Source organism: Marmota marmota, unplaced genomic scaffold, assembly GCF_001458135.2.
Source record: "Marmota marmota marmota unplaced genomic scaffold, marMar, whole genome shotgun sequence".
NCBI classification, from domain to species: Eukaryota; Metazoa; Chordata; class Mammalia; order Rodentia; family Sciuridae; genus Marmota; species Marmota marmota.
Window position 1 is genome coordinate 8165582 of NW_026000205.1, and position 12483 is coordinate 8178064.

At 51.5% G+C, this 12483-nt stretch overlaps 1 protein-coding gene across 1 annotated transcript in view; it reads left to right on the forward strand.

The window, feature by feature from the left end:
• Nucleotides 1–1521, forward strand: part of Dyrk1b (dual specificity tyrosine phosphorylation regulated kinase 1B) — an 8098-nt gene extending 6577 nt beyond the window's left edge. Inside the window, 3 exon segments of the mRNA XM_015496864.2 lie at nt 1–220; nt 581–687; nt 782–1521. The exon segment at nt 1–220 is cut by the window's left edge and continues 21 nt beyond it. Of these exon segments, the coding sequence (XP_015352350.2) occupies nt 1–220; nt 581–687; nt 782–1153 (699 nt within the window). The 3' untranslated portion in view covers nt 1154–1521.
• The last annotated feature ends 10962 nt before the right edge of the window (nt 1522–12483 follow it).

The following is a 12483-nucleotide window of genomic DNA, read 5'->3' on the forward strand; positions in this document are numbered from 1 at the left end:
CCCGCCGACTACCTCCGCTTCCAGGACCTGGTGCTGCGCATGCTGGAGTATGAGCCCGCTGCCCGCATCAGCCCGTTGGGGGCTCTGCAGCATGGTTTCTTCCGCCGTACGGCCGACGAGGCCACCAACACGGGCCCGGCAGGCAGCAGTGCCTCCACCTCGCCCGCACCTCTCGACACGTGCCCCTCCTCTAGCACCGCCAGCTCCATCTCCAGCTCTGGTGGGTGCCCAGTGCCCAGAAGGGAACAGCAGGGTGGGGTCAGCTCTGGTTTGCCCTGGCCTGGGTGACCCTGTCAGTGGGCCTTTGAAACAGCCTGGTTTTCCAAAATAAGATGGGGTAAGCAAGCCCCATGTGGCCCTGACATGACTCCTGAAGCTGGGCCTGGGCTCACATCCCTAAAACTGTTTGGACTCTTAATGCCCAAAACAAAATTCTGACCCCAAATCGCAAAACTGGATCCTTCAGATGAGTTCTGGCAGATGAGTACAAATCTGGGCCTAGGCCGTGAAACAGACTTAGCAACCCCCAAACCAGCTACCTCTCTCCTCACCTGTGGCCTCTCCTCCCTGGCACTTCTAGGAGGCTCCAGTGGCTCCTCCAGTGACAACCGGACCTATCGCTACAGCAACAGATACTGTGGGGGCCCTGGGCCCCCCATCACTGACTGTGAGATGAACAGCCCCCAGGTACTGGGGCTTTGAGGGCTTTGAAGGTGGGTGATGGGACGCCTAGACTTTCAGACCCAGGTCTGTCTCACCAACTGATGCTTTGGTTTTTCAGGTCCCACCCTCCCAGCCGCTGCGCCCTTGGGCGGGGGGTGATGTGCCCCACAAGACACATCAAGCCCCTACCTCTGCCTCGTCACTGCCGGGGACAGGGGCCCAGTTACCCCCTCAACCCCGATGCCTTGGCCGTCCCCCATCACCAACTTCGCCACCACCCCCGGAGCTGATGGATGTGAGCCTGGTGGGCGGCCCTCCAGACTGCTCCCCACCTCACCCAGCGCCTGCCCCCCAGCACCCGGCTGCCTCAGCCCTCCGGACTCGGATGACAGGAGGTCGTCCACCTCTCCCACCCCCTGATGACCCTGCCACTCTGGGGCCTCGCCTAGGCCTTCGTGGTGTACCCCAGAGTACAGCAGCCAGCTCATGACCCTGCCCTCTCCCTGGGGCCCCTCCTGAAGCCATACCCTCCCCCCATCTGGGGGCCCTGGGCTCCCATCCTCATCTCTCCCCTTGACTGGAATTGCTGCTACCCAGCTGGGGTGGGTGAGGCCTGCACTGATTGGGGCCTGGGGCAGGGGGTCAAGGAGAGGGGGTTGGCCACACTCTCCCCACTGAGGACTGGACCCTTGACCCCCTATCCCCCCTTGTTTTCTATTTATTGTACCAAAGACAGTGGTGGTCCGGTGGAGGGGAGACCCCCCCCTCATCCCAGGGCCCTAGGAGGGGGTGGGGGCAGGTAGGGGGAGATGGCCTTGCTCCTCCTTGCTGTACCCCCCAGTAAAGAGCTTTCTCACATGCCTGCCTGAGCGTTTGCAGGGCCTTGGTTCCCCTCATCTGGCCCTTAGAGGCATGGTGGGGAAGGGAGTTTTGGGAGGGGGGGTGCCAGAAGAGCTTTGTGGTGTGGATACATCCCTTCTGGAGACATTAGGGATGTTGGTTCAGTCTTGGGGCTGCAGAAGTTCTGGGGCTTTGGAATCCTAGACAAATCTGGATAGGATCCTATCCCACATTTGCCTTTTCCAGGGCAAACTAAGGCCCTGAAAGGTAAAGGCCCCCTTCTCTTCTGTCTGGAAAATACCATGTTATGCTCTCATAAGCCACAGAATATACAGGCGGGTCTCCTTATGCTGGGCAGCCATCGGTACATGCTGGGTGCACTTAGCAGGCCCTGTTAGTGCCACCTGAGGTACAGGCAGGCAATAGGTACAGACTTCACCCCGTCCATGTCTGGTTTCCCCCTTTGGAATCATTGCGAACAAAGCATTTGTGAGAGTCTCAGGCAAAAAGATATTCCCTGGGTTCCAGGTAAGTGGTCTTGTTCCCTGGCAATTTGGAAACTGTCTCAACTGGCCAATCAGGAACTTCCTGGTTCACAAAGGGTACGTTCTCGTACAACTGGGGCGTGGCGTTTCCTGGGAAATGAAGTTCTAGGACGTAGTTTCTTTATCCATTTTTCGTTGGGAAACTACGAAGACCAGAATTCTCCGCTCACGCGTGGGGGCGGGGCTCGAGGCAGCCAATCAGCAGTCGGGGTTGTTCGGGCGCCTGGTAGAGGCAGGCAGTAGAGGTGGAGGAAGCCGTGATTGGGGCGTTTGGGCAGTTCACTGCGTAGGTGTGCGGCTGGCGGGCATGCGGAAGGTGGGTCCCTTTTCGCAGCGTGCAGGTTATGTGCTCGCGGTTCTGGAACAGTAGGTAGGCGCTGAGGCCTAAAGCGGCCCTGTCACGAGAGCCATCACTGGTTATTGTGACTAGGCGGCTTGCGGGAAGCTCCTGTCGGAAGACAGGCCAGGACATCCTTGCGGACCTGTGCCTGTTCAGTAACGGAGTCAGCCTGGAACGCGGTGAGAACCGGGAGGAGGCAGGGTAGGGGGCGCTTCCAGGGAGAGTAGGAGCTGAGCTAAGACCTGCAGACAGAAGGATGTGTTGGGGGGCAGTCCCCTGGAATGGCATGCGCAAAGGTAGTCCTGGAAAGAACCTGTTTTTGGTGGAGATCGTTTTGAAAGTTCTGAATGAATTAACTCGTGGGACATTTTCTTGACCATCTAGAGAGCTGGCCTTTGTCCTGAGAACAAGGAGAAGTCACTACAGGATTTTTAGAGGACAGGGATCATACTTCAGTTTTGTTGCGATCTGGGAATAGATTGATAGTAAAGAGGCTGGGGTCTGGCAGTCTCTGTAACAGGTTCCTAGGCAAGAGAGATCCTGGATGGATCAGAGCAGGGGCTATGATAGGGAGGGAAGGATGGAGAAAGGTAGAGAGAAATCCAGAAGGTTGAGTTGGCAGGTTTGTGGAAGAGGTAGAGGGGCTGGGGAAGGGGTATCTCCAGCACGTGAAACAGATTGTAGATTCCCAATGAAATTTTTCCTTAATTTTTCCTCTCTCCAGTACTGGGAATGGAATGCTTTACCACTGAACTATACTCAGCTCACTTAGTAAAAATATTTGGAATTAACAGTATTTGGAGACAGGTGCTATTGTCATCTCCCCTTTGCAAATAAAGGTGCAGAAAATAGAGGTAGTTAAGTAATTTGCCCAAGATCACAGAGCTAGGAAGTGAGTCAGGTTGTGTGTGAGTGTGTGTGTGAGAGAGTGAGAGAGAGAACCCTTGACTTTAAGGTGCCAGATGAACCTAGGGATATCAGAGGGGGCCAGATCATGTAGATCCATGAAGAATTTGAGACAGGCACAGAAATGTATGTCTCACATTTCTGTTTCCAGCCCAGAACCACTCCCCTGAGCTCTTGACCAACTGCCTACCTCATACCTCCTTGTTTTTCTGGAGGTATCTCCAAAGTCATCTTTATCAAATTGAACTCCTGTGGTAGCACCTTGATGGTCTTCCTGCTCCTATTCAGTCTGTTTTTTACACGTCCAAAGGGACTCTGAACATCTGCATTGGTCCTGTCCCTCCCCTACTCAGAACCCTTCCATGGCTCCATCTCACCCATGGTAAAAGCCAGAGTCCTCTCCATGGCCTGTAAGGCCCTGCACAGTCTACCTTCATCATCTCTCTGACATGGTGGACTATCATCACTCACTCTGCTCCAGCCACACTGGCCTCAGGATCTTTGCACTTGCTGTTCCCTTTGCCTGGAAGACTCATGTCCCAGATTTCCCATACTCATTCCTTCACCTCCTTTCGTTTTTTACTCAGATAATACTTTCTTCTTGAGATCTTCCATGACCATCCTTCAAAAATTATACCACTGACATCCATTTTTCCTTATGTTAATCATATCACTGTTTATCACACTGTACAATTTATCTTGTTTACTGACACCCCCCCCCCATACCATCAGCTTCATGAGGGCAAGGCTTTGATTATCTCTTTCATGCTTTATCTCCAAACCCAAGAGGAGTGACTTGGCACAGCAGGACTCACTAACTACTTCTCAGATTGAGCCATTTTCAGAGCGTAGATCTGGATCAGAATATCTGGAGGCCATCCCTGCACAACTCAAAGGGTTCGCCTTAAACTTTTCTGAGGACTCAACACTTTTAGCAGACATTTATCTTGCCTCTGCTTTATGCTCAGTATTGGGAACACAGCAGAGGACAAAGTAGTTTCCCCAAAGAACCCAGTCTCAGGGATGAGGATTCAAATGGTAATCTCACAAATGTGGAATTACAAAGAAAGGGAGAGGAAATGCTGTGAGCCCCTGATAGAAAATCTGGTCTGGATCCTAGGAAGAGGTTTGAGGCTATGCAGGAGTTTGACTAACTCCATGGACAGTGTGTGTGATGTTTGGACCTAGAGGCTATGTTTGGGTTGTTTTTGTTTTTGTTTTTGGTACTGGGGATTGAAGTCAGGGGCACTCCACTGAGCCACATCCCCAGCCCTGTTTTGTGTTTTATTTAGAGACAGAGTTGCTTAGTGCCTCACCATTGCTGAGGCTGGCTTTGAACTGTGATCCTCCTGCCTTAGCCTCCCAAGCTGCTGAGATTACAGGCGTATGCCACTGTGCCCAGCATGTGCCACTGTACCCGGCATGCAACCACATATTCTTTGCTGTTTCTCCTGTGAAGTAGCAGAGTCTCCTTCCTTCCCTTGAATCTGGACAGGTTTATGATTTGTTTTAATCAATAGAATGCAGTGAAAAGTGGCACTTACCAAATGTGGGGCCTGAACCTTAAGAGGCCTGGTACCTTCTGCTTTTACTCTTAGAGCCCTGGTTGGAGGTCTCCTGCAGCGCTGTCTGCCTTTTTTTTTTTTTTTAAATTCTGATTTGTTATATATGACAGCAGAATGCATTACAATTCGCTTTACACATATAGAGCACATTTTTCCATATCTCTGATTGTATCTTTATAGAGGTCCAGCAGCCTCTAGCTGCTCTGGCTATTTTAGCTAATGAGAGTGATGCTGCCTTGGATTTTTAACTGCTGCCAGCTGACCCCATCTGCATTAGAGACAAACCATCCTGAGTCCTCTCACCCTCTGACCCTTGCCTAAATTGCAGAATTATGAGCAAATAAATGGTTGGTATTTTATGACTGTGTTTTAGGATGATTTGTTACACAGCAGTAGCTAACTAAAACAAACTAATATTTTTCAAGATCTTACTATTATGACTGAATCCTTGCAGTCACCTTAAGTGGTGCTAATTATTATTCCCATTGTATAGATGAAATAGTGAAGACATAGAAAAGTTAATAAAGCAGTAGCATAGTATCTCTCCCACAGTAAGCCCTGCATATGTGATAGCTAATATCAGCATCATGTTCATCAGCACTAAAATTTTCACAGTTATTAAAAATAAATGATATTCAAGCCAGGCATGGTGGCACATGCCTGTAATCCCAGGGACTCGGGAGGCTGAGACAGGAGGATCTCAAATTTGAGACCAGACTCAGCAACTTAGTATAAGCAACTTAACAAGACCCTGACTCAAAATCTCAAACAGAGGACTGGGGATGTGGTAAAATACCCCTGGATTAAATACTCAGTACTCCTCTCCCCCAAATAAAAGTGGTATTCAGTTAGATAAAGACAAGCTTGTTGGGCTGGGGGTCTTGTTTTGTTTTTTGAAGGACTGGTAGAGAGGCAGAATGGCAGAAGTACTTGCTGATCTCCTCGGAGTACCAGATCCGACCTCAGTTGGCATGAGGCTCCTCCTGGTCTTTCTCCTTAGGGATGCAGTAGATGGTTAATCATCAGGCCTCTTTGAAGTGGAGCCCACCTGTCCTGCCTGACCCCCAGGGCCACACTCCCATGATCACGCCCCAGCTCTCGGGCGCATGCGCTGTTCTGCGCGTTGGTGTTCGTAGCAAGGCTGCCTCCTCTGAGCCTGTACCCTGTTGGCAAGATGAGTGATGAGTAAATCCTGCTGCTAAGAGCTGTGGAAGCCGAGGATTGGAGGGAGAGCGACGGGGGGTGTGTGGGGGGGTTATAGGTGGCCGTGTTGAAGGTGTCTGTGAGTAAAATGTGAGTGCAGGTCCTGACCAAGGAGGAAAAGGGACAGTCCAGGTCAAAGGCCCCAAGGCACGGGTGTGGTGGTGGTTGTGGTTGTTGTTGAAGCAGAAGGAGCAAGGTGGGTGGAGGTCATCCAGGCCCTGATGGCGGCAGTAAGGACGTCACCTCGGTGCTGAGTGGCCGTCGGAGCCCTTCCAGCTAAAATGATCCTGTCTAAAGTTCTGCAAGGATTCCTGAGGTCTGGAATCTAGTCCTGTGGGCACCAGACTCCACAGGGAAGGCCACTGGATCCAGCCCAGAGATGCTGGGGACTTGGCAAGGGTGAGAGCAAAAGAGGTGGTCAGATTTTTTTGTATAATTTGTAGGGAAAATCAACAAGATGTGGGGTGTGGGTGTAGGGCTAAAAAGGGGGAGTCGGAGCAGCCTGCGCAGAGGAAGGAGGTGTGCTGTGAGCTGTCTGAGGAAGACAGATGGACTTCGCGCACAGGCAGGGGGCGAGAGGCTGGCCTTCAGGAGTGAGGTCAGGGTGGGGATGTAAATTTGGGAATGCTGCCATATTGGTGGCCTGAAAGCCCAGGCCAGGATCACTAAGGGAGGGAGTACGGATGGAAATGAGGTGTGAGAGCTGGGAGGCTTCGGGGGAGGTGGCTGCAGCATCTCAGTGAGAGGGGACAGTGGTGTGGACAGGCCCAGGCCGATCAAGTCATCATCAGAGGCCGGGTGTGTTTTGAACGTTGGGTGCACAGTGGGTGGGTCGTGGACGTGGGTGGGTCATGGACGACGACAGACAGACAGACAGACACAAACAAGGCCCTCAAGACCAGAGTGGATGCAGAAGGCCCGTTGCTCGCTGCGCCCTCTGCTTTTCCTTGCTCTGCTCCTTCCTTGCTCCTTCCTCCATTTGCAGGCGGCTTGGCTGGCCTGGGGGAGCTTTTGCCCTGACTCTGTGCACCCTTCCTTCTCAGCGCCCCTCAGTTCCCTCTTCTGTCCCCAGACAGAACTGGACTGCTGGCTGCTGGGGGTCAGGGTGTTCATCCTGGCCTACCCCGTGGTTGGAGGGCTGCTGCAGCGCTGTCTGCCTTAGAGGGCTTTGGGCTGCGCAGGCCACCCAAATGTTTGGTTACAGTGTGTTTCTGACAGATGTCGTTTTGATGGACACCTGAGTGTATGTGGCAGAGTGGGCATGGTTTGACTCTGTTTTGGTAGGTGGGCAGGAAGTGCCGTTTGTGTGGCCTCAGGTGTGTCTGGATTAAGTAAATGGAGGGGATACTGGAAAGGTGGGCTCTGGCAGGCTCTGGGCTGAGAAGGGTTAAGTGTCAGGTTGGAAGAATCCAGGCATGGCCTCTGCCTATTTGTGAGGTTCCCAGTGTAGCCAAGGAGACACACCTTACTTTGAACTTGAGCAAGACACAGCGATGACTGAGCCAGCCTCTGCCCTCACCGAGCACAGTCCAGTGGGAGAAATGACCCCACCAGCTGATGGTCATGGCCAGGATGGGCGTGCATCTGACCAGAGGCAGCACCTGACCCAGCCTGAGGTCAGGAAGGACTTCCTGGAACAGGGTGCACACGAGGTGGGGTCTGCAGGACTCAGAGGGTAGTTAGAACTCTGCTCATCGCTACTAACGTGTACTCGTAGCCAAGTTAGTGGACTTAAAACTTTTTGAACTTTTTTTTTATTTAATAATTTTAGATTTGTACAGAAGTTGCAGAACCAATGCAGAGACTTCCCGTGCAGCTTCTCCAAATGTTAGCAGCTCACATAATCGTGGTACCATTTGTCGAAGCTAAAAAGTCGACTTTGATCGGTGTTCTCTTACACTCCAGACTTTATCCACGTGTCCCCCCTTTTCCACTAATGTTCTTTTTCTGTTCCAGGATCCAATCAGAATGCCAGGTTGTATTTGTTCATCGTGTCTCCTGGGTCTCCTCCAGTCTGTGACAGTGTCTCAGACTTCCCTTGTTTTTCATGACCTTGACAGTTTTGAGGAATACTGGTCAGGTATTTTGTTGAGTATCCCTCCATCTGGGTTTGTGTGATATATTCCTTAGGTTGGGATTATAGGCTTTGGAATGAATCCTCACTAGGGTGACATTAACCTTGATCCTTTCATTAAGATGGCATCTGTAGGTTTTTCATTTGTAGCGTTATTATTTTCTTTTTTGCTTCCTCTGTTGGTTAGAAGCAAGTCACTAAATCTAGGCCTCACTCAAAGAAAGGAATATTAAGCCCCCTATCCTGGAGAGAAAAATACCAAAAGAATTTGTCTTCATATGTTGAAACTACTATGACATATTAGTCTGTTTTTCTCTGCTATAACAAAATACCTGAGGCTGGATAATGTATGAAGAAAACAGGTTTGTTTAGTTCAAGTTTTGGAGACTGAAAGTTCAAGTTTGTGTGGCCCCATTTGTTCAGCCTCTAGGAAGGTCCTCATGGTAAATGACATCATGGCAGGAGCCTATATGAGGGAAATCACATGGTGAGACAAGAAGCTAGAGAATGGGGAGGGGCCAGTCTTGGTTTTGTTTTGTTTTGTTTTTTTTGCCGGGGGCAGGGGTGTACAGGGATTGAACTTGGGGTCCCTCAACCACTGAGCCACATCCCCAGCCCTATTTTGTATTTTATTTAGAGACAGGGTCTCACTGAGTGGCTTAGCATCTCACCCTTGCTGAGGCTGGCTTTGAACTCGCCATCCTCCAGTCTCAGCCACCCAAGCCGCTGGGATTACAGGCAGGCACCACCAAGCCCGGCTCAGTCCCATGGGAACTAACTAGGGTCCCATGGGAACTGCATTAATCACTTTGAGGGTGTTGCCCCAGTGACCTAACCAGCTCCCATTAGGCTCCACCTCGCCAGTGTTCCCCTGCCTCTCGCGTCACCACGTCACCAAGCTTCCAGCACGTGAACCTTTGAGAGGAACCTTCAAACCTTGTCTAAACCCCAGCACAGAGTAACCGATAAATCCAGGGAAGATGCTTTGAAGCCGTGCAGTGTCCTGTTTCTCCTTCACCTCTGGCCTCTCATGGTGGAGCTTGCCAGCTGCCGGTATTATGGTGGCATCTTAACAACAGTTTCGGATTTCCCTCTTTCTTTTCCAGTGATCATTCGGAATCCTGTGTGGAAAACCTGCCCTTCTCTGTTTTACTTATAGTGTGGACTCACGGATATTTACTTTATTCCTTGGATAAAACCCAGCACTGTTACAGTTGCTTTTTTTGATTTGAGTTGTTCTAACTTTGGTCACCGGGGCCCTCTCAGGCTGGCTTCTGTGTTCTTTGCTCCTCCTCCAGCCCCCCCTTGAGCACCTCACTTTCTGGCCCTCCAAGGTGTCCCAGGCTCATGCTGGATTTCCCTGTCCCAGCCCTAGACTCAGCTCCTTGCCTGGGGGGGGGGGGGTCGCTGGTTCCATTTTGGACAATGACGTCAGGAGCTGAGGTCTAGGTGGGGTGTGTTTGTTGCCCCTGGGGTGTCGCCTTCATCCTGCTCCAGTCCAGCCGTGGGCTCCACCCCACCCCTCCCCACCCCGCTTTCTCTGTAACTTCCCCCTGACACGAGAAACCTGGCCCTGGCTCGCTGGGCCCTTGTGAGTGCTCATCTTATTGGTCAGCTTGGCAAAACTTGGCAGTGTTGGCGCTGCCCGCCTTCTGAAGGCTTGTCCCCGTGGGCTGTGACTCTTGTCGCCTGATGCTTCTGTGTTATGCGTCTTTGAAAGTTCTTCGTTTTCGCCCATTTCTTGTATGTGGGGACTCTGTTCTCTCTCCCCTTTGTGCCATTTTCCCTCTGTGCTCTGTTCCCTGTCTCTGTGGTGATGTCGCCCACTCTCTGTCCTTAGCCCTGACCTTCTCTGAGCCCCACACTGGGGGATCTTGAGGCCTTGTGGATGCCCACCTCGCTGCAACCTGGAGGTCCTTGGACCCCCACGCGCACCGCGTCCTAAGTTCCCACCTGCTGCTCTTCTCAGCCCTGTCTCAGGGTGGCCCCTCCATTCTCCAGGCTCCCAGAAGAAGCCTGGGCCTCATCCTGGACACCTCCCTCCCAGTCCCCAGCCCCAGCCCCATCCTGGCCCATCAGCCTCTGTGGCCTGTCCGCTAGGATTCCTGGACACTCTCCCTCCCTCCTCCCATCGACTTCTTGGCCTTGACCCAGCCCCATCCTCTCCTGCCCGCCTCTGGCCTCCTCCGCGTGCTCCTGGCTCCCAGTCACTTTTCTTCCCAGTTAACCCCGTTGTGGGTGGGCACTAGTTAACTAAATAAGAAAATTAATTGCATTGTGTTTTAGCTTAAGAGGAAGAAATATTTTTCAGGAATCACTTTTATTACTTAAAGAATTGCACAACTGCAGGAAGAGAACGGAAGCCTGTTTCTCTGTGCTCCGTAACAGAACAGGAGCAGAGGAGCACTGTGCGTGTCCTTGGCAGGCGGAGGTGTGGTCAGCGCAGAGCACTTGTCCTGCACGGGCAAGGCCCAGGTTCCAACCCCAGCACCACAAAAAATAAATAAAATAGCAGGTACCCTCAATCGCCATATAGACTGAAGGAATTTTCTGCCGTTAATTTTTATAGTCATTGTCAACCTGACCTACGTAAGGAGTCTCCACAGTGTCTCACAAGCATTTGGAACAACCAAGTTGCGTGAAAGAAGGTTAAAGGTTAGCGGGGTCTTCTCGTCTACTCGGTGCCAGTGGCTGTCAGGACAGCGACGTCTGTTAAGGAACTTGCGATGCATCTGCTTCAGGACACCGCTGTCTTAAGCTGGGGGGCACGTGCTTTAAAAATGACTGCCACTGCTACCTGGTGCCTTCTTTGTGCCCGGCACTGTGCCAAGGTCCTTGTGTGCGTGAACTCCCTGATCTCTCTATCTCATTGGTGGTGGGTGCTGGGATTGAACCTGGGGCCTGGTGGGTGGTAAGTACATGCTTTGCCACTGAGCGACCCCAGCCCTAACTCAGCACCTTGACACACTCTCTAAGAGGGAGCTGCTGTTATTTTCTCTTTTCAGTGAGACATTTAGAGTTTATATCAATTGCTTCAGGCTCACAGCTAGTAAGTGGCCATCGCAGGACTCAGCCCCAGGAGTCCTGGTCCCATCCCGTGAGTCTGAAGCCATGTTCTTGACTCCATTCTTAAAGGGGAAGGCCTTGTTTCTGATTTGGGGGTTTCTTCTCACTAGATATGAAAAATTTGATACAAATATATATATATAGAGATTCCATATTGGTATGGTTATGTTTTGGATATTTTGGGTTAACACTTTTAACTTCATTTTAGGGCAAATTTCAACTACACATGAAACCAGAAAGAAAATCTCATGAACCCCCAGGTCCCCGTCATCATGTGGCTTCAACAGTTGTCAGCACGTGGCTGTTCTTGGTTCATCCATATCCTGCCCTCTCTTCTCCCCTGCTCAGTTAGTTTAAAGCAAATTCAAATCTATATTTTTTAAAGGATTTTTTTTTTTTTTTTAAGAAGAGATAACCTCCAGAACCTCCAGTTCCCTGACCCAGCCATGCCCCTCCTGGCTGGTTGGCCTTCCTGGTTCTCTATCCCCTTTCTCCTAGTTTTCCAAATACAGGCAAGTCTGTTCATGGTGCGTGGTCCCCTGGCTCGCGGTCCCCTGGCTTGCAACCTGTAACCTTATATTCCAGGCGCTTCTCCTCGCTGCTCGGAGGCCTGAAAGCGATCCCTCTTAGTGACTGTAGTCAGCCTGGGGTTGCTTGGCAGTCTGTCCCCTGCAGTAGGACATTTAATCTGCTGGTGGCTCTTTGCCATGGTCGCAGTCTCTTTCCTTATTTGGATTATTTTCTGGATCCGTCTCCACTCAAGCCAGGTCAGGCCCCTTGACACGCCTCGCGCATGCAACTTCGTTAAGCACAGTGTTCATGGTGGCCGAGACGGAACGCTGATTTGGGTCCTCATTACACTTGCCTGCCGGGAGCTTCACGAGGGCAGGAATCAGGTCTGTCTGCTCCTGCTATGTCCCCAGCATGACCCAGCACAGGGCCTGGCATGCAGTAGGCGCTCAGGTAAACCATACACTGAATGAGTGAATGAGCGGATGAAGGAGTGAGTGATTGGGACGCTCCATAGCTGAGCATTTGCCACGAGGGTAGTCGGAGGCCACAGAAGCATTTTAGGCAGAACTAGACCTGGTTTTCTCAGTATTGAATCCTCGTATAAATCCCCTGGGATCTTGTTGAAAGGGTTGTGAGTCTGAGAAGGGGCCTGAGGTTCTGCATTTCAAACAAGCTCTCGAGTGATGCCAGTGCTTCAGACAGCAAGGGTGCCATCCAGTATGGCAGCCGGCGACCCGGGCTACTAAGCATGTGAAATGTGGCCAGTGC